General features: G+C 41.7%; 1 protein-coding gene across 1 annotated transcript; it reads right to left on the bottom strand.

The window, feature by feature from the left end:
- Positions 1–5,593: 5,593 nt before the first annotated feature.
- Positions 5,594–24,618, bottom strand: pgap1 (post-GPI attachment to proteins inositol deacylase 1). The gene is given in 27 exon segments (XM_029458736.1): positions 5,594–10,812; positions 11,591–11,695; positions 12,394–12,605; positions 12,748–12,798; positions 12,936–13,071; positions 13,429–13,659; positions 13,871–14,055; positions 14,166–14,204; positions 14,335–14,440; positions 14,528–14,594; positions 14,676–14,727; positions 14,815–14,888; positions 15,471–15,546; positions 15,793–15,870; positions 15,949–16,000; positions 16,123–16,172; positions 16,676–16,759; positions 16,949–17,007; positions 17,240–17,345; positions 17,515–17,581; positions 17,670–17,722; positions 18,371–18,531; positions 19,039–19,210; positions 19,999–20,073; positions 20,075–20,175; positions 22,804–22,957; positions 24,388–24,618. Coding segments are annotated over 27 exon segments (2,817 nt in total). The 5' UTR covers positions 24,520–24,618; the 3' UTR covers positions 5,594–10,673.
- Between the last annotated feature and the right edge of the window lie 136 nt (positions 24,619–24,754).

Raw genomic sequence — 24,754 nt, 5'->3', positions numbered from 1 at the left:
TCCGAATGGGGGATCCTGAGGCGTTCCCAGGCCAGTGAGGAGATATAATCTCTCCACCGAGTCCTGGGTCTTCCTCCCAGCTGGACGTGCCTGGAACACCTCCATAGGGAGGCGCCCAGGTGGCATCCTTACTAGATGCCAGAACCACCTCAACTGGCTCCTTTCAACGTAAAGGAGCAGCGGCTCTACTCCGAGTCTCTCACGGATGGCTGAGCTTCTCACCCTATCTCTAAGGGAGACGCCAGCCACCCGTCTGAGAAAACCCATTTCGGCCGCTTGTACCCGTGATCTCGTTCTTTCGGTCATGACCCAGCCTTCATGACCATAGGTGAGGGTAGGAACGAAGATCGACCGGTATAGTGAGAGCTTTGCCTTCTGGCTCAGCTCTCTTTTCGTCACAACGGTGCGGTAAAGTGACTGTAATACCGCCCCCGCTGCTCCGATTCTCCGGCCAATCTCTCGCTCCATCGTCCCCTCACTCGCGAACAAGACCCCGAGGTACTTGAACTCCTTCACTTGGGGTAATGGCTCATTCCCTACCCGGAGTAGGCAATCCACCGGTTTCCTGCTGAGAGCCATGGCCTCAGATTTAGAGGTGCTGATCCTCATCCCAACCACTGCACACTCGGCTGCGAACCGATCCTAGTATTCAATCCCTTTCAATTATTTGATGCCCCTTGAAAGTCCAAACCAAATAACAAAACATACCTCATGAATAAATTCATACATACAAAACAAACCACTTTTGGTAAGTAAGCCTAAATAAATTCCCAGTGCAGTAAAGACTGCATGACTTCATATTCCACCAGATATAGTACCTCATAGTGAAAATATAGTAGCACATGATTTACCTCCATTATGTTTATCTAGTTTGAATAGTGTAGCCTACTGTTTGGTTCAGTGTGTCCAAATCTAATTCTTGATAAAAGATGGTCCTTTCCTCTCTCCCTTTCATTGCTTCTACCATATTTCCTTAAATCTCTGTTGCTCTTGATTTCTGTTTTGTTTAAGCTAACAGCCAAATTGATGCCATTTGCGTATATTTTAATGAGCCTGCATATGACATAGAAAGGGGAGCCACATCTGAATGCAACACTCACATTAATACAGCAGTAAAACATCTATATAATAGAAAACACTGAATCTCTCAATTTAACTTTACAGTTACTTTTCAGACATCCCTGCGGAGGTTGGGGGCATTGAACCTGAGTGGGCGATGTTCAAAACCTCTATTGCTGAAGCTGCGGTGAGGAGCTGTGGTCTCAAGGTCTTAGGTGCCTCAAGGGGCGGTAACCCTCGAACACTGTGGTGGACCCCGGTGGTCAGGGAAGCCGTTCGACTGAAGAAGGAGTCCTTCCGGGTTATGTTATCCGGGAGGACTCTGGAAACAGTTGCAGGGTACCGAAGGACTAGAAGGGCGGCAGCCGTGGCAGAGGCAAAGCAGCGGGTGTGGGAGAAGTTCGGAGAAGCTATGGAGAAGGACTTTCGGTCGGCACCAAGGTGCTTCTGGAAAACCGTCCGGAACCTCAGGAGGGGGAAGCGGGGAACCATCCAAGCTGTGTACAGCAAGGGTGGGACCCTGCTGACTTCGACTGAGAAGGTTATCAGGCGGTGGAAGGAGCACTTTGATCATCGTCAATTTCCCTGATTGGAAGTCACTGAGGTAGTCAAACAACTCCAAAGTGGCAAAGCCGCAGGGGTTGATGAGATCCGTCCAGAAAGGCTGAAGGCTTTGGGTGTTGAGGGGCTGTCTTGGTTGACACGCCTCGTCAAAATTGCGTGCAAGTCTGGGACAGTGCCTAGGGGGTGGCAGACCGGGGTGGTGGTTCCCCTATTTAAAAAGGGGGACCAGAGAGTGTGTGCCAACTACATGGGTATCACACTTCTCAGCCTCCCTGGTAAAGTCTACTCCAAGGTGCTGGAAAGGAGGGTTCGGCCGATAGTCGAATCTCTGATTGAAGAGGAACAATGCGGATTCCGTCCTGGTCGTGGAACAACGGACCAACTCTTCACTCTCGCAAGGATCCTGGAGGGGGCCTGGAGTACGCCCATCCCGTCTACATGTGTTTTGTGGATCTGGAGAAGGCGTATGAACGGGTCCCCCGGGTGATACTGTGGGAGGTGCTGTGGGAGTATGGGGTGAGGGGGTCACTTCTGAGGGCCATCCAATCCCTGTACGCCCAAAGCGAGAGTTGTGTCCGGATACTCGGCAGTAAGTCGGACTCGTTCCCAGTGGATGTTGGCCTCCGCTAGGGCTGCGCTTTATCACAAATCCTGTTTGTCATTTTCATGGACAGGATATCGAAGCGTAGTCGTTGAGGAGAGGGGTTGCAGTTCGGGGCTGACTGGGGGGTGTTCAATCTCTCAAGTACCTTTTTCCTGGCATTACTCCTCTTATGTGCCTCTCATTTTTTTTACGACGGGCACGCTGCTCTCTCTCACTGTTGTCTTTTTGCATTTTCTTCTTTCCTGTTTCTACATCTTTCCTCCACTTCTCTTTCTCATTTACCAAGTACTCCTCTCTCCTCTGCTCATCAGTATCACGCCTGGCACGATAGCGCCTTTGCTTTCAGCAGCGCTCAATGGTGCAAGAACTCTGTAGAATCAATTTAAAAAGGCTTTTAACCTCTTGATCTAACCATGATTTAAACACATTTGTTCTTTTTGAGTTAATAATTGTTAAGAAAATGTAGTAGTAGTTGCAACCTTAACATGCATACGCTACCCGGTGGCAATAAAAAAAGGAAATTCATACTGTGGGAAAATACAGTAATACATTTAAATTATACATACACATGAAATTGTACTAGACATAATAGAGTAAACTGAAGGAAATGCAACCCTGTTACTGTATGTCAACCTGTTGCAAATCAATGCTAATTTGAGCGTTTACCCCTAGAATTAATGCTAGCTGCACAATGTAATGCTACTGTCAAGGAATGGACATACTTAGATATTTAACTAAAGAAAGATACAATTGAAATGAATTTGTTTTAGTCTCATAATGTGAGCAACAGGGTTGCGTTTGTGTGAGTGCCACACTCCATCAAGAGTGAAAAGATTGGAAATATATATATATATATATATATATATATATATATATATATACTACCCATGGTAGTAGCACATGACTTGCTGATGTCATTTCCTCTGTATCATGTGACTAACAGTTGTTTCACTTCCTCTGCCAAGCTAAAAAGGTTTTGGTAACAGGGTAGCGCGCATGTTGTGGGACACACAGTGTAATATTACGGTTATTTAAAAAATGTTATGATTTAACAATTTGATTTTACCATTACAAGAGACATATCAATAGAATAACAAAAAAAGTCAATAAAAACCCTATATTAAATGTTATATTTGACATGCAAGTTGGTCACCAAGAAGCTGGGACAAGAGAAAAATGCTATTTTAGGGGTTTGAGAGCTATTTGATATTTTAAATAATATTTTGAAACAACTTTTTCTACAACTTTATATACATTTTGTCTCAAGACAAGTATATTTAACACAAGTGCATAGTTTAGCTTTTTGGGCATGGATTATATGACTTTTTATATGTGGGACATGAAATGTCCACCAATTCTGGAATGACCCAGATATCTCTGCAACACAACACAGAGACGTCTTTGACATAACGTCAACACTGTTACCTCTTCACACTCTGTTAATAAGGTTTTAATCTTAAATGGCCATATTTTACACATAGTACCTTTTAATAATGTACCTTTATCCAGGTTAAACCACACTTTACCATACACTTTAAAGATTTTGGTGATTTTCAACTCTATATTTTAACCTGGTGAGCTTAACGTTAGCCTTTACCCTCTAGCTCGTAGCCCACCGGTTCCACAAAGGAACACCGATTTTTAACGTGAAACTTCTATATCCAGTGTTTTGACCAGCCTTATTCACCTGGCCCGTGTGTTTTAAAGAGGAGGAGGCCTCTGTGGGTAATTTAGCCCCTGGTAGGAGTATCCTGGACAATGAAAAATGGGCAGAAGCTGACTGCAATGACAGACAGCCATCTGTGGCAGAAAATGAAATATTGTAAGTTTGATGTTTCGTTGGGTTGTGATCAAACTGTTCTCTCACTATTGCTTCTTATTGTTTATGTCTTCATCTGATCTTGTTTTGTTAAGCATGTTGGTTTGCATAGTATCAAGAAATGTGCTTTAAAAATAAAGTTCTTATTAAATATTTTATTATTATTATTTAGAGACAAAACAAATAGGTTCACCAGGACTGCTGACTGCACATGCTTTACTAGAGTTCAGAAATGGCCGGTCTGAATATGTGCATATTTTAGGATGGGAAACTGATGACAATTTCCTTTTAAATGACAATTTAAAAGGAAAAATATCCAATGCAAACTATAAGGCCTGGTCAATTGTTCATGATTGACATCTGTCCACTCTCTTGTAGCACCAGTTATTCTCATTGGTACAGTGTAGTTTGATGACCTCATGTAATTCTCAGTGCAGCTCAACCTAGCTTCAACCTGAGGTGAACACGAGATGAATATGAATAATTTCCTGTTCATGCCCATAACATTTCTAAAATAATATTGATAATAAAAAATTACAATCATTTTTCTTGGTTTTATTGCAACAACAATAGTGCCAAAAATTGCACAGTTTGCCCATTTACAATGACATCAGATAGAAATGTGAGAAATATAAAAAACATCAAAGCAATCCATTTTGACACAATAATGCTTAAACCTGAGGAGAAAATCCTTCCACACCAAAGTTTCACCAGAAAATAGAAAAAAGAAACTCTTCCTCAGATACGGTACATTTTCACTTACTTCACCTGACCCGTTACAGTAGCAAAGGTCAGAGGACTAACTAGTTCTGCACAACAAGAGCCAGCTGGCAGGAGGTTACAGGTTTTAAAGTCACTCTAGGCAGAAGCAGAATAAAGGAAACTGATAGGTTTCCAGACTCTAAAGCACTTAAACAGTAGTAACAGTATGATCCAGACAAACAGTGGGAAAAAATGACATTTTTCATTACTTGGTAAGTAAAAAGTATTTTCACAGCCATCTCTCTATGAAAATGAGCACTACTAACACTCAGGTTGTGATGACCTTTCAACACAATGGCCATGGAGTTTTCAGTGTTGGTAGTCATTATACAGCATGTCATGTCGTACTGTGGTATTGTACTACAGGTCACCGTAGATGTTTGTGCTGGGAGCGTCAGAGCATGTTCAGGAGATGCCGATTCAACGTTGGAATAAACTTTGTAAATGCGCAATTGTATCCGTTAAACAGATCGATTCTAAAAATACATTTGGTTTGACTGAGCAATTTGTTTTCAGTAAATTGAACTGAGAGCCTATTCTTTGTTTTCAGCTTTAGCTGCACAGCCTTTGCCAAGTGGATGTTTACAGTGATCAATCCAAGTGCAGCAGATGAAAGACTTTTCTTAGAGTTTCAGGATTCAAATGATGGAAAAAAAGCTTTGGGAACAGGAACAGTAAGCGAACACAGAGAAGGGAGAAGCTCTGTCTGACATCTGGCTGTAGGATAGTTAGATGTTGTTCTTCTACCTGCTGCATAATGTACATTAGACTGATCAGAAAGTAACAAGATACCAATAAGGGGTCTGAGGTATCATACCATCAAGACAGAAAGAGTGAAGTGTAGCTTATTGTCCAACCTACACTTCACTCTATTTCCACAAATCAGCTTCATCTTCTTGTACACCCAGAAGCATTTTAATAGAGAATAACTGACAATAATCTTTAAGTGGAGGAAGAAGAAGACGCAAGATCCCTTCGTCTGAATTAAAACTGTAGCCAAATGTAAACACAAATAATGACATGTTTCACAGCTGCACAACAACAGAGCAACAGGTCTGTTTGAAAATGGCAGCATTTCAGATTGAGTGTTTATGAAATATAAAATTACCGGTATCATTTTATTCCAACAAAGTTTTCAACCTAATTCTGGGCCTATTCAAGGGGCTGCTCTTCTGTTCTACTCTAAAACATGACATATTTCATTTTAGAAAACAGACATAACGAAACGTTTTAAATGCATAATATTCCAAAAAAAAAAAAGTCTGTGGAAATATATTTAAAAAAATGTCCAAGTGATGATTTTTCCAGTTTGTAAAGAAAACTCTCGATCACAGTGAACACCGATATAAATCACATTTATATTCATTTAAAAACACGGCTCTCTTCTCCACTCATTTCTTCTCCTAAGTAGTGTAAGCCACCAATTCACGACGAGACCGACGACGTGCATCTCAAAGCACTGAAACGGCACCAAACAGACAAGTGCACAGAGAAGCTGATCACTTACGCCACTAGTTATTGTATCAAATCAAAAGACGCGTAAAGACATTCGGTGCAGGTACATTCACATCGGGAACAGCAGCGGTGTCTTTGCAGAGCGTGCTGCCGTATGATTGTATGCTTGCTTGAGGTGACCGCTCCCAAATGAACTTATCTTTAGTACATTATAGTCACACAAATAGAAAATCATATGAACGTGATAAAGAAAGGTTTTTGTGAGTAAACACATTCACACAGAGGCAGCGCTGTACATTCACTGTAGGCCTTCATCATTGAGCCAAGACACTGCTGCTGAGGACTGAAGGGTTTTGAATGACAGGCAGGTGTGAAACAGACGCTGCATACACAACAAAGCAGAAAGGCACAGCAGCTGCTCCACTAACACGAGGGTGTGAGCAACAGCAGGAGGATGTAAGGAGAGTCACTACAGGCAAAAACACCATCCTTCAATCACGGCTTCATTTGGAGAGTTTTGCTTCCATAACATGTTTTCTTTCAGACTAGTGGAAAGAAAACATTCAAAATACACTTTCAGGTCTTCCTCACTTTGTCTATTTGTGTCTGCAGATTTCTCCTAAATTCACAAAGTTAGCATTACATAACGCCTCATTTACACATTTAAACATAACATTTCAGAAAACTTGTAATGCAGTTCTCTCAAAATGACTTTCTTCCTCAGACTGAGCCAGAAGTCTCCAGTTCAGCAGCTCTTACATACACTGGACCTTCCACTTTCAGTCCGCTCTACATCCTCAAGGTTTTGGCACATTTGTAAAAAACAAGAAAAGAAAAGAAGATTTAAATGGCTGACAGTATTTTTGTGAAACAAAGATATTTAAAATTCCATCTGTAAAAACCTTCGACTCCAATATGTCAATGATCAGATTTCTGTTATGGAAATGTATATACATTAGGACACATTTGATAAGAGAATGAGTCGTTTGCTATATTTAAACACAACATAGTCGTCTTAATGTCAGCAATGTCGAGTCAAGTGAGTTAAAACCCTGTTCACCGTGTAGTGTCTCCCCTTAAGACAAAGCAATAAGACACAATAGTTCAACACAGAGAGGCTTCAAGTACAACACATGTTAAATCAAACCGGTCCAGCTGTAGCAGAATAATCTTGATCACCGGTCATGTTACCCACATACTGCATCACTAGTCATTAGTTGTGTTTCATACATTTTTAAAGTTCAAGATTCTTCTGAAACACATACAACTAAAGTTATGAAACTCTAACGGCTGTCAGAGGGATTGCAACAGTTAACTGGCAACTAAATGTAAGGCCTACACGCCATAACAGCACACCACACAGGAAACTGTTTCATCACAACAATCACAATGATGGTGGGAAGCAATTGTGGTAAAAGAAATCCAAAAGCTTCAAGATATCAAATATTACATCCTTTTCTTATAACACCTTACATTAAAGAATGAGTCTGGTGATATTCTATATTTCTCTTTCCGTCAACAAATCCCATTAGAAGACCAAACAGTGAAGTGATCCTGCCAACAAGTAACGTGTGTTGCATGTGTACAACAGCCTGATACAGCCATAGAGCCACACTGTTGGACACACACACACACACACTGTACACACTCAATCTGCTGAAAATACTCACAAGAATACCAAATGTAGATTAACCTGCCGCGGAAAATAGTCCCCAAAACACCTCCAGTTTGAGTTAGATTTACGTCACTCGGTAGTAATGGTCTTGAGGTCGAGTATTGAGATGAAAAAACACATCGTTGGCTTTTGTTGACGGTAATAAAATATATAGAACAACTCCAGACTCTAAATTGCTCTTACAATGTTATAATCTGTAGTGTTCTTGCATATAAAAAAAAAAAAAGACACATTCAAAAAAGATTTTTGTTGTAACTTCAAGACTTGCAAAAGGACACAGACCAGTAGTTTGTGAGGCGCTCTACACGGAAAGGTATTTTAAACATAAGGTAAGACAAAAGTGTTCACCTGCCATTCCAATAGTTAACCATCAAACACAAGACACCTCCCCCTTAACCCGAGACTTTAAACATTATACTGTGTGTCAGCTGCAATACTCAACAGACATCCCATAATCCTTCACTGAACATACATGCGAGGCTTGGAGAAAATAAGTAAATAGTTTTTTTTAAACTTTACCAACAAACAGCTTTTGCTGCATTGTATCAAATGTCAACGTACACATTGATAGTCATTAGGGACCTCAGAGACGCACTGGTCTGTAGTGTTACCATGGCAATGTGTCCATCACAAACACTCAAGCTATATTTAGGATTTGTTCCATCCCAAGATGCTAATGTCTCCGTTTAGCACCTGACATGGAGGTGTCTGGGTCGAGCACTGCGGCGCCATTTAAGTATTCACCTCCCTTTGAAACTTTTTCATGTTCATTGTTTTACGACTGAGACTGAGATTGTTCTTGTATTGATAAACCTCATAGTATTTTTCTGTTTAAGTAAAAACAAATCCAACTGTCTACATGTTTATCAAGAGTTTGTAAACCTGGATGCGTCTCCATGAGCAAAACACGAATCTGCGACACTCCAGAAAGCTGATAACATGAGGTTATTAAGTTATTAAACCTGATTGTAACCTGTAAACTCACTCATGGTCTCTGCACTGCTGCCATAGGTCCTCTACTACAACATCAACAAAGCTTTTGTTTTATTTTCATTTTGTATTTAATGCTGGAAACTATAAACCCCCCAAAAATGTGTAAGGGTAAAGACTTATAAATATGTACATGTTCTGCACATGCACTCACATGGTACGTCAACAGCATTAACTATTACTACCAGGTTTCCTCCTGCTCTCCCAAACCAATAATCTCACTCAACTGTCCCTCCTGGCTCCCTTACAGTCAAGAGGGTGGTGAAGAAAACTAGTAGGGGGATTCATTCATCTTATATCTTGTTAAACTTTAGTGGATTATAATGGAATTCATCTGCAGATGCTCCGGTTCAAACAGACAAACCTTTGCATGGATGCTGAGCCACGACAAAGGCCGGTGAAGAGGAGCGAGGCGTGAATGACGGTATAAAACTGCCAAAATTGTGAATCAACGCAACCACGAGGTCCTTGATCATACAGTTCTGAATGTTTCTGTTCAATGGAAACGGTAAAATGGAAGCCGTGTTGTGAGAACGAGTTAACATGGAGTGTTGATTAGTTAAAGTAGAGACGAGGCCTTTACGCATGCACAACGCCGACACATGCATTGTAGATCGTGGTGAACCCTCCTGTAGCTTTCCCTTTGAATCCTGCTCATATAACAGTCACTGTATGAAAGAGTTACCTGAAGGTGAAGCGTCACGCAGGAAAAAAACAAGCACACAAGACACAGATTCATGTGCCACAGCTCGCAGAACGCCACACCTATAAAATGTTTGGCTGTAATTATAAGCCTGGGCTTTTATTTGCTTCAACCACTGAACTCAACGTCCTCTATATGGACCTTTAATTCCCTTCGCACAAAACTCTTGCTCAGCAAAAATGGGAAAAACTATCAAATTGTTTATATTTCTTGTATAAGAATTAGGCGGTCGGATAACATCAGTTATGAATCACTCATTTGATCTAGCTCCGAGACAGTTAGCGACGCTCCTTTTAATAATCCATCCGATCTGACGATGTCTACCCTGCGTCTGATTGATCTGGGTTTATTGGTCAAAACCTGAAGCCACAATTGAAGTTTCACGGCAGATCATTAGCTTCTTCTTTTGAAAAGATGCAAGACAGATTAGAACCTGCACCAAAGCCTTTCCCAGTGCAAACCTTCTCTTTGCGGCCATTGTTCTGAGAGTGTAAAAATGATTACTTTGGGTTTTTCTTAAGGAGTCAATAGGTTCAGACACCATACAAGTCATCGCTAAGCAGACGGCAGTGAAGGAGTTTACAGTGTAGTGACCACAGTGAACAATGCCACTGTAGACACTAGTAACAACAGAAACAAGAACAACAGGTTTTTACAGTAACACCCTGTGGAGAATCTCTGGTATCAGTAGCTTCACTGGTTGTGGAGTCCTTGCTCCTTGAAGGCAGAGCTATAGATATACAGAGTAAGGCAAACTTGGTTTCAGGTCAATCCTTCGTTCGGAGCCATATTTGCACCAAATGTTTCAAGGCCATTACATCCTCTCATTTTAAAACATAGTGTAATTGCCATGGAGCTTTTAGTGCTAACATTGAGCAGACGGTTCCCCAAGCTATGTATGTCTATGGCTCTGCTCCACGGCAGAGAGATAGAGTACCTCTTCCCGGAACAAATCATTGAGGAGCAGCTTCAGCGAGTCGGGCTGTAATTTAGAGAAAGGCTTGTTATGGTAGAGACGTGGACTGAAAGCAGTCCGATACCGTCAGAGCAGACAACACGAGGCCAGAGGGACGAGTGCCGCCAACAGGAAGTAGGTGACTCTGTAGAGGTGGAGTGGAGAGAAGGTCACCATGGCGATGGACAAGGGTAGAGGGAGGCAGGATGTCAGAGGCAGGAGTTTACTGAAGGAGAAGAAGAAAGAGTTGGCTACGGCAGCAGAATTCTACGACAGCATAAAAGGGTCATTGTAGGTCAAAATTAATAACAGAGCCGGGGGGGTGGGATAATATTCAGAGAAAATTATGGGTTTTTTTAAACTAATATGCGAGTTAGGATCCTCACAGTATGGAGATTGAGCTGCTGAACTCAAATGTCCATGAACCTTTGTGTCTAGACCCTCCCTCACTTCCTGTGACATCACCTTTCACATGTAGGTGTGAAATCTTTCTATTGTGTAGTTTTCTACAAGCTGTTCTTTTTCAACCCACAATGGCTGAAGGAGGAGACGACATCGATTTGGTCGCAGATATAATTACAACAACATTTTCAAGACGAGAGAGGTGGAATAATTCAGGTAGGACTGTGTAGGACATCACTGAAGGTGTGAAATGCACGGCCCACCACTGATGATAAATGTATTCTTCGTGAGCAATCACGTGACACAACTGTGTGACGTATGCGTGCGACACCATGTTGGATGATATACAAATTAACAATGGCATCTAAAGCGAACAACAATACAACTCCGACTTCTTCAAAGTATTTTGACTCTCTGGATCCTCTGCAAAGGCAAGATTCAGAGGAAAAAGTCCAAATTTGCGGCAACTCACACGTGAACGGCCGCCGTCTTGGTTGTGTATATCATCCAACATGGTTGACTTCCGGGTTGGGAAATAAGCGTGACGTCACATGTACACGATCAATTGGGTAATGTGTGTGTTGGTGACGATGTGCTCTTACCTGTTGCTGAGTTTTAAAGTGTTGCAGTTAATAAGCAGCATGTACACAATAATTAGAGGCACAAAGCACGGCCAACAAGGGTCAGGATCCAACCGGGTGGAGTACCTGCAGAGGATCACATCACATGACCAATTATTTTCCCCATTCACAAAGAACTACCTCCTCACTATTGTATCAAACAGAAATGATTACTTTGTATATTTTCACACATTTGCCATATTGTGATAAAAAGGACACTGGAAAAATAATTACACTAATTTAATGATTTGGATTTCAGCCATACCATCCGGCTATTTTGAGCAAATGACCGTGAAGTAAACTTAAAATGAATGCAATAATTGATAAGTGGGATTTTCCACTTGCTAGGAAAGTCCTGTTGTCAGCTCTGTTCCACAGACGAATCAGAGGTCAGGATTAGACACACAGCAGCACATCTGGAGCTGGTAAACATTCAACAGCTGTGTTCATAAAAAGTTTAAGGATGCATTATTGAGGCCACATGCATAAAATGTGCCAATTTATCAATGGAAGCACGTCAGGTGGTTTAACATGAAAATTGCAATAAACTTGATTTGTGTTATTGTTCTCGACAAATCAGGTACTTCATTTGAGAGTGCTGTGGCGGTTCTGCGTTTGTACATGTAGAAATGAGCATTTGTTTTAACAGATACATAGCACTAATTAGCACCCGTAAATATGCGGCGGTAATGCTGCCACACAGCCGTGGTGTCTGGCTCAGAGCCCTCACCACAGCAGGGGCTTTGTCTCTCACAAGCGCTCTCACATACATGTTAATATTGTACCTCAGGTTGCGGATCCAGTGGATGAGTGAGGGTGCGATGAGCATGACAGGTAGTGTGAAGAGCGCCGATAGACAGAGGTGGAGCTGTAAGTCATCCCTCACCTCCTGCAGGGCACACTCAGACAGCAGGGGGGCGCCATTACATTCTTTAGACTTGCTCAGGGATTCAGCATCGACTGTGCCGTTCTCAGCTCCTTTGTGCTTCCGGGGGGCCTGGTGAGATGGTGGAAAACTTTGTGTCATTTGACAAGAATCTAATTGTAATATTGTAATATATTCTGAACCCTGGCTCTGCATTCACTCAGCAAGCAACCACAATAGCATCCAACTGAACATCTGATGCCAGAACTCTTACCAGATTCAACATGTGACTCAAAGATCTTTCTGTCATCTGAAGCCTCAGTACCTGAACATGCAAACAAAGACCGATGTATGTAAAAGAAGGGACATACAGAGTCAATACTGTATTTAAGATGGTTTAATTATTGATGCTACTCTGTAAAAACACTGTGAAGGGCTTCGTCTGTATGTCCATGTACTCACCCTGTAAAGGTGGAGCAGAAAGGCAACAAAGATGGACAACGCCCCACAGGACAGCCCACCCACAACAGTCAGACACAGAGTGACGAGGAGCTGGGTCTGCAGTCGCACCGTGCCACAGTCTCTAGAGACAGAGGGTCTGCATAGAAAAAGAGCTTTAAAGTTATTACAGTTGAGGTGAGACACTACAGGCACATATCATATGGATTATTACAATACATATCTTCGAAGGCCGTCTTCTCAAAATCTGTTTTTTCTTTTATATACACACACACATACATATATGAACTTTAAGATGTTTTAAATACCTCTAAAAAAGGAACAAATAATAACGTTACTGTTGTAAAAGAAAAAATCGGCCAACTAGAGCACTAAAGCACCAGTTATTGAATTTTAATAACTGAAATATTCAATCTTTACACTATTACCTGTAGTGTCTCCCCTTAAATAATATTACACGAGACATATAGCTCGAGGTTTAAATGTCCAACCATACCTGTGGAGTGGCGCTAATATTAATGAGATTAGTCGCATTATGAGACGGAGCAGGGCGCTGCCCCAGTATGCCACAGCTGCCCCCAAGATGTAGAGTAGAGGGGACAGAAGGTGAGGCCATTCTTCAACTGGAACCACACCCTCATGGAATGTTGTGTCAGGGACGGCTGAGGGGAGGGCATCCATAGGGGGGAGGTAGAGAATCGACCAGGCCTCTTGAAACCAGCTCCAGCTGAGGGAAGGCAGGAAAGGGAGGAGAAGCAAGGGAAAAACATCATGTGGGGTTTTCAGAAAATATTCCAAAACGTTCAAATTATGTGAGAAGCTCTATAAAGGCGAGTGAGTGTACCTTGAGTTAAGATTATTTCATGTCAAACTACTTTCTACAAAGTGGAGAATGAATGTTCACACTTAAATTCAACATTAGACTTCCAGAGCCATACCTCAGCAAGAGGTGCAGAATATAAACGGGCAGATTGACTTCATGAGGCTGCAGGCCTTTGCCCACCACCTGGCTCATGTCCGCAGCTCGCCTGGACTTCAGGATGGAGGACAGCTGCCCCCTACAGGCCAGGAGGAGGGTTACAGCTGTGTACACCGGCACCATGGGACCACAGAACCTCAGTATCTGTCAAATAAGAGGGAGCAGATGAGACCTGGGGGCTTTCTCCTGAGGAACAATACATGTACTCTTTTCAATTACATAAAAAGACAAAAAAAAAGAAAAGAAAGTTGTACCTGTCCCAACACCCTGGGTAATGAAGTCCTTACTGACACCTGAGGGTAAAAAACATATATTTCACATCATACTATAAACTTCTTATTGATGATAAAAAACATGTTTGTTATGATGAATTGTCATCAGGAAGTCAAATGCTAAAGCTCTTCCCAGCACCCGGAGTAGTACCTTATATTGGCAGTTGGGGGCAGTGTGGAGCTGAAGGAGGACACCTGAGGTGTTGTCTGGACGACTTGTGTGGAGCATCCCTGAGAGCTCAGTCACTGACGGCACACTGGCAGACATCAAGTCAAGACAGAAACAGTGAATATGACGTGGAAATCTGCCAGCAACAAAGAACAGCTTGGAGACAGACACTTACCTGACTGTGGTTAATGAGTCCTCGCGAAACCACGGGACATTTATTCTGTACACGTTGGGCAGTCTATCTGCAGATAGACATACAATGATTATTACTGCATTTTAACATGTGCACGCGTGTCTGACTATGTATTACAAAACAAACTTACCTTTAGGTACTTTGCACTGGCTTGCAACATTAATTCTTAGAGCCTGATAGACCTATAAGACACAGAGGCGTTCAAAATGTAGTGACACAGAACAGATATACTGAGTCCAGCAAGCACATCATGAAATATTCAAAGCTACCTGGTGAAAGTGTTGCAGCTTGATGGTGTGAAGAAGTCCAGAGGAGTTCACTGAAACGTCGTTGACAGTCAAACCTGGAAAACCAACAGAAACTGAAAAGGAACTGTTGCTCTCCTAAGTTCCCGAGGTTCACCAGGAGACAGGTTTCCATTGGAATGAATCACAAATCTTAACTGAACTTTGAGAAAATGGGCAAAAAGGTAAATGGAACTCAATGCTAGTTTCTATCCACTATCGTTATGAAGTTATTAGGAGTTGGTTCTTTGAAATAGAAGGTAGGTGGCCCCATTCTGCAGTTGGAAAATCAGAAGAGCGCGAAGCAAGATGATGTAATTAAGAGAGCGCCAGTCGAACCTCAAACGGTGAACAATAAAGAAAACTGTGGAAATATGATATTTGTGTTGGTTTCATGTATTAATGTGAGGAAGGTTACATCAGATCTGTGTGGAGCAGAAGATTCAGTGTGCGTTGAATAGACATGCTTCATGTACGTCGTTATTTATTTGCTAAATCTGTTTTCATTCAGCCGAACGTAAAAAAGTTTGGATTACGATATTTCAAGATTTGTCCGGTGTTTCCACTCAGGTTCTTTATGTGCAAATTGAAAAGCGAAAAAAAACAGGTGGATGGAATAGACATCTAGAAACACTACTCACCGAAGGACAGGACATGTGGCGCTGGGACCGACAGAGTCTGGGATTCTTGTCGCTGCCACTCGCACTCCACTGTAAACTGTGGACCAGAAAAATACAAATGACATTTATATAGATTAACATTCGTCATAATTCAAAGTAAGTCTGTTCTTCCGGCCACTTTGGGCTGTCTCAGGCTTTAATATTCCCCTCTAACGCCATCATCAGATCAGAACAGGTCATTAGCATGTTGTTGTTACGGTCTCTTCCCTTATGGCAGCCCAGCAACATAGACAGAGACAGAACAGTCAGTGAAGCATTTATTCTTCAGAGAGTATCAATCTACCTGTTTGCCATTGAGGTTGGAGGCCGAAACAACCAGATGGGTCACTGAAGACAAGTCACTGAGACTCAGAATCAGGACCTGAGGAGGATAAGGAGGACAGCTATGAGCAACCAACAACAGCTCAGACTGGACAACATCTCTTCAGAGGAGAATTACCTTGTAGGGTGGCAGAAGCTCAGTTTCCATGGACAGATCCACTGCACGCACACTGGGAAATTCAAAGAGCACAAAAGACATCACATTTTCTTTGTGATAACAATCAGGACAGTGAAACAATGTGGATTGAGGATACAAGTAGCAGGAAAAGAGATACTATTATCACATTGTTACCATGAAGAACCGTTCTTGTGCACACAGCCGTACACCCAGCTAGTCATCTCCTGTTGGACAACAACGACAAATCAGGATCAGAATTGAACTTTTAAAATGTACAGATAGCCATTTCCACTAATGTCATGAAGAAAGACACATTTAGTAAAGCATAAACCAGAGTAATCTATGGAAGCCTACTTCTGAGAAAGAAAAGAAGATGAAAACTTGAAAGCCTTGTGATGACAAGATACCCTGCAAGTAATTATAATGACAAACCATATCCAAATAATGAGTAAGTATCTCCATATAATGAGTGAGCATTTCTAAATAATGTGTAAACATCTCCATATAATGAGTATTTGGAGATGTTTATTCATTATTTTGAGAAGATGTTCGCTAAAGAGAAAAAGGATGGCAGACGGCGCCTGCAAGCATTCAGGTAGGCACGTCCTGATTGGCCAGCCTTGTTAATGAAAAGCGGGCAAACGCATGCTAGTGACTAGAAGAGAGTGTTACCCATAGTCCAGTAGAAGGTGGAGACAACATTAGAACAACAGTGCTGAGAACTCACCAGGTTGTTGCTCCGGCAGTAGAAATGGCTGTAGGCTTTCCTGCGACTCGACAGAGCAAACAGAAAGTACTTGACCTGTCCTTCCTGAAGACAGAGAGCAACACTGAAGACAACTGGTATATTCATTCTGTCAGTATCAGGCTTTGTTTTCTCAGCAAAAAGAAAGAAAAAAGAAATATATGAGAGTGAGAGTGAGAGTGAGAGAGAGAGAGAGAGAGAGAGAGAGAGAGAGAGAGAGAGACTAATTTATTATATTGATACAAAGTCTGGTACCTTGGGTGTGCTGTAAGTCAGACGGAGTGCGTTAACTTCACTCCATGCTTCTGGGAAATCTGGAAAAGGGAACAAAGAGGACACACACTCTATAATAGTGTCACTCAATCAAAACTTCAGTCATTCACTTTGTTCCTTTAAATGAATACTTCAAATATTTCAAAAACACAATATACAAATATGAATCGCATGTCGAGAAATGGCTCTAAAAGCACATGACAGGAATAAGCTCTAAACAGGAGACTTATGAAGTGTCTCTGTTTATTCCAGGGTTAAGTGTTTCTCTCTAACCTAAGATGGAGATGGAGCTGTCTTGAGTTTCTTCCAACATCCTGACAGGGTGTGTGATGAAGTGATGGTTTAGTACAGCCATTTTCTTCTCTGGGTTTACTGTGAACTAATAACAACACACTGGTTAGCATACGACCTGTGCTTGCAATGCATACTCAGAGATGCACAAGTCCCATTAGTATCTGGAGGTACAACGTCTTTATTCACAAATATTTATTCACAAAAACATTAGTTTTGTTATTTTATACAAGTGTATTAACGTTTGTTGTTCTGACCTGTCTGGTTTCAGGATCGAGGAGGTCGAAGAATGCCCTGACTGTAGCAAGAACAAGCTCTTTGCACCTGGAACACAAAAGGCATATACACCACATATTAATAATCTGATAATCTGATGCATGGTCTATCAAAAACATAATGCCATGTCTTTTACCAAACAATGGACAGGTGGTCAGTGGACACCCAAGTCCTGGGAACTGCAGTTGCCTTGACAAAAACAAGATGACATTAAAACAAAATGTCAAAACAGGATCAAAACACAATATAGCAATTCTGCATCAAATAGTTTGAGGAACTTTAGCGATGGTCTGCCATGGTGCCACAGAGGCAGAACACACTACCTCTGGAGCAGGAACTTCTCTGTTCTCTTCTAGGTTCCTCAGTTCTTAAAAACATTTCAGGATGCTTGGGAGAGTCCCTGCAGTTGAAGAGGGCTGTGTCTCCCTCTCCCCTCACAAACAAAGAAGACTTGAGTCTCACAGATTTATTCATCTCGTATGGAGCTTAACTTGTGGATCACAACATATCGGGCATGGAATTAATCTGCAGACGCTCCGGTTCAAAATGAGACAAACTTTTCTGTAGATTATTCCTGCAGCAGACCAGGGGAGGCTTGATTTAGCCTTTTGCTACTGAAGCAGTTGTTGATCACTTGCGGCCCTCCGGCCGGTTAAGAGGGGTGAGGAGTCAGTGACGCTATAAAACTGTCAATAAAATAGTTTTTTATCAAACATTGTGAATCACTGAATCCACGAGGTCCGTGAGCATACGGAGCAGTAAACATATTATGGCTGATGGGTCCAGTAGTGTGTGTGACACACGACCGAACACATTGATCTCATTATTATCACTTACCACCAGTGACAACTTGTTGGGGTCTCCTGGGGGACAAGGAAGGGATGTCAATCCGGAGCGGACCTGGTAGTCACGGTAACCACCCCCAACAGACAGAACTGTGACGTTCCTGAGCTTCTTCGCCTGGTTCACCCACTTCTGTCTCACGGCAGAGTAGAAATCTACACAGAGCAGTGACAAAGACAAGTTATCTGAATTTATATTTTATATCATAGCGATGATCTTGAAATGTTTTCTCTATATTTGCAAATAAGTCAAACTTAGGAATAAGACGCCGGCATTTCAGTGTTGAATTTAAGTTTCCTAGTGTAGCGTCTGAAAGCTGTGACAGCCTTACTATTTTTAGTTAGTTTTTTTAGGTTTGTTGCCTTTAATAGAGCAGCTGAAGATAGACGGGGAAGGGGGGGGGGAGACCGAGGAGATGACATGCAGTAGCAGTTAGCACTACATGCCCACATTGCTGTTTTTTATGGCAGGTGAAAAGTTTATTGTCAGTTGAAATGTTATACATATACAGGTTATCATACCAGCTGAACAATACAGTTGTTCTCTAGATAAATCAGTCAAATCAGCAGCTTTCCTGTTATGGAATGACAACTTGTAGACACATCTCAGAGCAAAGTGTCAATAAATGTCCCATTCAAAAGCAGCATGAGAGTTCTGCTTACCCAGCAGGTAGGGGTCCAGGGCCAGCACTGGAGCCAGGTGGGGGGAGGCCTGGGTAATGATGAGGCTGACCAGATTGGTGTTGAAGCGGGGCAAAGTGAACAGCGCCCGGGCCACCACTCCTCCCATGGAGTGACCGACAAGCACCACACTCTGAGGGGGAGTCTTCAGGTGCTGGCAAGCAGAGAAAAGGAGAAAACTGACTGTTGAAACTCTGAGTTACGTAGTTACCAGAGCAGTGTTAGAGAACATGAGAGGCTTAGTATGTGCATCCAATAGGGCCACGTGTAGGGATAGAGAAAAAACCCCCAAAACATTTGTTATCCCGTTTGTTTAAACTTGTGTGATCTCCGTGTCTCTGAACTTGCACTTTGTTTTTAGGATTAGTTTTCATGATTTTTGAAGACTGCTCCTTTTGATCCTTGATTAAGATATTTTGTAGTTTTTTTTTTTACACGGATGCACCTTCAGATTGAGCAAATGATTTCACTTCATTGGAGCTCAGTTAGTCGTCTGATCTTTTTTCAAACTTCATATCCAAGAGCTGCTTGCTGTTACCACTGGCAAAAGCTGCCAACTGGCATTCATGCCCATATGAAACATCTCTGTAGCTGTGTTTGCTATTGCAAATGGTTCAGTTAAAACACCAGTAATTATCCCCTGTAGGTTGACAGACAAATGAATATTTAATGGCCACTGGAACGTTAAGTGTTAACTGTGCATTTTGATTGCATTGCTCTTATGTTGGTAATTTAGTTTATTATACTGTTGCCATGTCAACTTTTTTGTTACAACTGCGATATGTACAAATTAGGGGGATTAAATATATTCCTGAAAGTTTAAATGTAGACGCAGATGAAATGTGATATGCATCCCTCACACTGAACATTACCCCACCAGTAATATCCGTCACCAAGTGTAAGTAACCCTGTCTGACGAGAAGATGATATTTGAGGCCTGACCTTGTAGAGCCTCAGGATAGCCTTAATGCTCTCGTGCAGGAAGTGTGTCTGCCTGAGCAGACTGCCGCCGTAGAGAGGCCACCAGCTCCTCGTTGAAGTCCACAGTGAACACGTTGAAGTGGAGACCCCCCTCCATGTTCTCAGCCTTCCTCAAGGCCACAGAGCCCAGGGAGCGAGCTTTCATGAAGAGAAGAAGACATTTGATGTTGTCAAGTGGTGTGATTAGGCTCGTTTTTACAGAAAGCAATATGATGTAGTGATTTCACTTTTCCGGGGGGGGGAGGAGGATCACTCAGTGCGATCACTCAAAGCACTTTAAAACACATGTCAGCATTCACACTGAGTCAGAGGCTACCATACAAGTAGCACATCAGCTCGTCAGTAGCGCACACACACACACCCCACACACACACACACACACACACACACACACACACACACACACACACACACACACACACACACACACACACACACACACACACACACACACACACACACACACACACACACACACCAGTATCTTGCCCAAGGACACTGACATGTTGACTGCAGGCCGGGGAACGATGCACTGACCCTGACCGGTGGACGACAGCTCTACCTCCTGAGCCACAGCTACCATATGTTTAGCTTTTTTAAAAAAAGGGACAGTTCGCCCTAAAATAAAAATTCCTCTTACCTGTTGCGCTATTTATTGATCTAGATTGTTTTGGTGTGAGTTGCTGAGTGTTGGAGATATCAGCCGTAGAGATGTCTGCCTTCTCTCCAATATAATGGAACTAGATGAAACAAAGCGGCCAAAACATTTATAAAAAAAGAAACAGCAATGTCTCTTACCACAAATCACCACATTCTTTTAAGCAGTTTCATGTAGAAACCATTTTCTTTCTACTGAACTACACCCAGCTATCCTATCACCACGCAGTAGGAAGTGTGCACCTACTCATGGACGTGAGGCTCGTTCTCACTCATTGGTGGATGTAGTTCAGTAGAAAGAAAATAGTTCCTTCATTAAACTGCTCACAACACGGTCTGTGGATTATCTAACCGGGTCATGATTTCTGGAAAGAGACATTACAGTTGAGCTTTATGAAAGTATTGTTTTGTTGACAAGCCAAATGCATCTAGTTCCATTATATTATCTTATATTATAAGGCAGACATCTCTGGCCGATATCTCCAACACTCAGCAACTCACACCAAAACAATCTAGATCAATAAATATGAGAGGAAAATATGTATGTTAGATTTTAATGGTGAACTGTCCCTTTAATGGTACACTGCCAATGGACATGCTTGCAAGAATGATTTATGCACACCTCCATTATTATTTATTCAATTATATTTTATATTTTGAATTATTGATTAAAGTCATCACGTTTTGAGCCTCTTCAGATCATCAGGGCAGCCATTCGTGACCTAAAGAGAAATTCTTTACTGATAAAAAAGCTCATTAAATTGACAGTGTACCATTTTACAGTATGGAAGACACAGCAGCAACACCCTAATACTCCATCAAGCTGTTTTAACTTGTGAATTTAGGAAGCTTATTAAACAACAGCTGTTGTTAAAAATGCATCGTCTTGAAGACTCAATGTAAGACAAGAAATGTGGAAGAACAGAGAGACCATCATCACAAACACCAGTGTAACAGCAAAATGTGTTTTTCTTCACAGGAATAAAAGCGCGGGTGTTCTCCTCCTACACACACAACTGAGAGCAAGAACAGGGGGCCAGCATAATCTCAGGAAGGATTTCCATCGTCGGGAGCCGATTTATTAGTTAGAGAAAAGATTATGTCACCAGAAGGTTCTGGGTTTGATTCCCCAAGACCAAATTATTTTGAACTCCCAATATATAAAAGTATAATATTATATTATACAATGCATTAGTATATCATTTTCTTTTAGTCATCAAATCTTTTTAAAAAAGGGCAAAGCCAACATGTTCCCACCCCGTAGCATCTACACCCCTGAGGACATAGCACTGTAGCTTTTAGCAATGGTTCCATAAACAGGAGTCAGCAGTGCATTTCTTGAGGACTATTTTCAGCTGTGGATTAACACAAATTTGGTGTTTCAGTAGTTAATTACATCAAGAGGACGGTGATTGTGGGATCGAGTCTAAATCAACAGTGTGTGTGTGTGTGTGTGTTCATGGTGATGAAGTCACATGTCACCCAGTGCAGCAGCGTCTCATTAATGTGTTTGTAATAGTTTAATAGTAATATCACCTCCATCCTTCATTCAACAAGTACAATTACAATGGTTAAGGGTGAATATAACTTTAAAGTGGCAATAGACAACATTTGTGCTTTAACTTATCATTATGAACTATATGTTGATTGCACAATGTAATGGCTGGAGAATAATGACTATCGGTGTTTGTGGAAACTCAACCCTGGCAAAAAAGAGCCTGGTGGAAAGAAGAGGCAAAGAAGGCGAAGAGGGAGAGTCATAAAATGTTTTCTTTCTACTAAACTACATAAATAAGTAATAAAACCTGCCTACTTATTAATATTACCAGGTGTTTTACTCTGCCTTTACCATAGCAATAGGATTGTAGTTCTGTGGGATGTTTAAGTTGCTACCTATGTTGTAGATCAATCTTCTTGTCCATATGAAAATCAAATGACAAAAATGATGTTATCAATTTATCCGTTTCGCAGTTTTGAAAGCAAATGCAGAGTGGTTTGAGTTGTTGGTGGTAACTCAGACAGCGGCACCAACAATAAAACCAGCCGCGCTCGAGCCCTCAAACAACCTCTCTCCCGATGCTAAACCCTCGATTCATATCGTACACGTACCTTGTTTGTAGCTGCCTGCATTTCCAGGCAGGAAGAGCACGGGGGCACCGGTGAGTTTGAGCGCTCGGGTCTCCTGGGCGTACAGACCCTCTCCGTATAGGTAGAGTCCGTAAGCTGGGTACAGTCTGGCCACACGACGAGGCAGAGCCACACGCTGTGAACCCAACATGCACCCACACACACACGGATTAGGGGGTGAAGTCCCACACTCACATCAATCTCAGAAAGTTCATTAACCTTTTTGTCACACTTCAGTCTCACTATAAAGCAGACTATAACAGTGTGTACATCTACGCTACAGATGGCAGACAGCACCTCCCCACTTTGCTTCACCTGCATTATTCTAAATACCTGCAGCAAATTCTGGTTTTATGCGAGCAGTAATGAGATTTTACATTTCTGGTAAAGTTGACCGTAAATGTGTACCTTCGTTATAGTACGCAATTATAGTACATAGGGAGAACAATTTTGATAATTGATTTTAATTATTTTTTAAAGCAAAATTGGCAAAACAACAGCTGTTTCCATCCTCTCAAATGTGAATACTTACTCGTATCTGTTTTTTCCTTTCATTTAAAATTTCGTATTTGGGGGTTTTGATATGTTGGTTGAACAAAACAAGTTTATTGAAGACGCCGTACGTGAAAGTACACTGGGGCATATTTGATATTTGTGTTTGTTTTTAAACCAAAAGATTAAATCAAGAAAATATGAAAAGGGGTATTAGTTACATACTTAGTTGTATCACAATATTACAATAACTGATTTCAGATGACGATTTGTCACACCGAGATGTCAGTGCTATCAAATCCTTTGGTTTTCCACCTCAGATTTAGACTACTTGTTACTGCTACCTGACTACTTATTATTATTTCTTTATATTCTGCTCTGTCTTTAACACAAGCGCTAACATTGAGCTAGCCCTGAATCAAGAGACCATGTCCATTAATCACATTAACAAATAGAAAGATTTATGTTAGATATATGGTGCTTTTTCCTCACACACACACACACACAAAAAGCATACACTCGTGTGTAAGTTAGGACAGGTGTATGCCTATACAGTGCATTGCCTCAAGCTGTGCTCCACTTCTGGACAGATGAACACATTGAGCATAAAGCAGAGGAAGGAGACCTACATTGCATTACTAACATTAACTTTAGCTGTCTTCACCTGACTTGTAGCCTCTGTGTCCCTAATCTTGCAAACCTGATCTGCTCAGAGAATCCAATGTTCACCACCACACCCACACACACACACACACACACTCCCACTTCCAACCAACCAGACAGGTGTGTGTTTATAGAAAGCATTGAGGAAACACATGTCCTGACTTTACTTGCTCAACCGGGTAACGTTAGCAGGTTTCAGGAAATAGCTTAAAAGATAATTTATGTTGTCTGTTCAGATGAAAACTCAAATTATGTTCGCCGTGTTGAAATGAAACGAACCATGTAGCAAGCTAGTCTATTTAGCCTCTGCCAGAAATAACGTAATAAATACGGAACACTACTAGCTATTGAATGGGTAACGTATTGCACGAGGTGTTAAGTGAAATAATAATAATTAGCCTGGCTACTCACGCGGTACTCTGGGTATTCAAACATATAGGTCATACTGCATCTGTTCTCCTCGAAGCCAGTCAGCAACTCTCGCAGGCCAACCGCCAAAAGCCCCAGAGCAAAACCGTAAAAGGCCACAGTCAGAGGTTTCATGGTTCAATGGTGACTCTGGGTTTCAGATATTACAGGTGTTTAATCTCCATCTTTTAATTGTCATTCTGTGAACTCCTCCTCGCCGTTGTAAGACACCACACAGACTGTCACACTGAACCTCACAACAGGAACAACATACTATACAAACGGCAGTGATTGGCAGGGTTTTCGGCCAATTGGAGGAAAGAACTTGGGGGAAATAGACCAATGGGAGGGCAGACAGCGAGTGATACAA

Source organism: Cottoperca gobio, chromosome 21 (genome assembly GCF_900634415.1).
Source record: "Cottoperca gobio chromosome 21, fCotGob3.1, whole genome shotgun sequence".
Lineage (NCBI taxonomy): Eukaryota > Metazoa > Chordata > Actinopteri > Perciformes > Bovichtidae > Cottoperca > Cottoperca gobio.
Note: the sequence above shows the minus strand (reverse complement) of the source record. Positions and strands in the feature narration are given on the sequence as shown.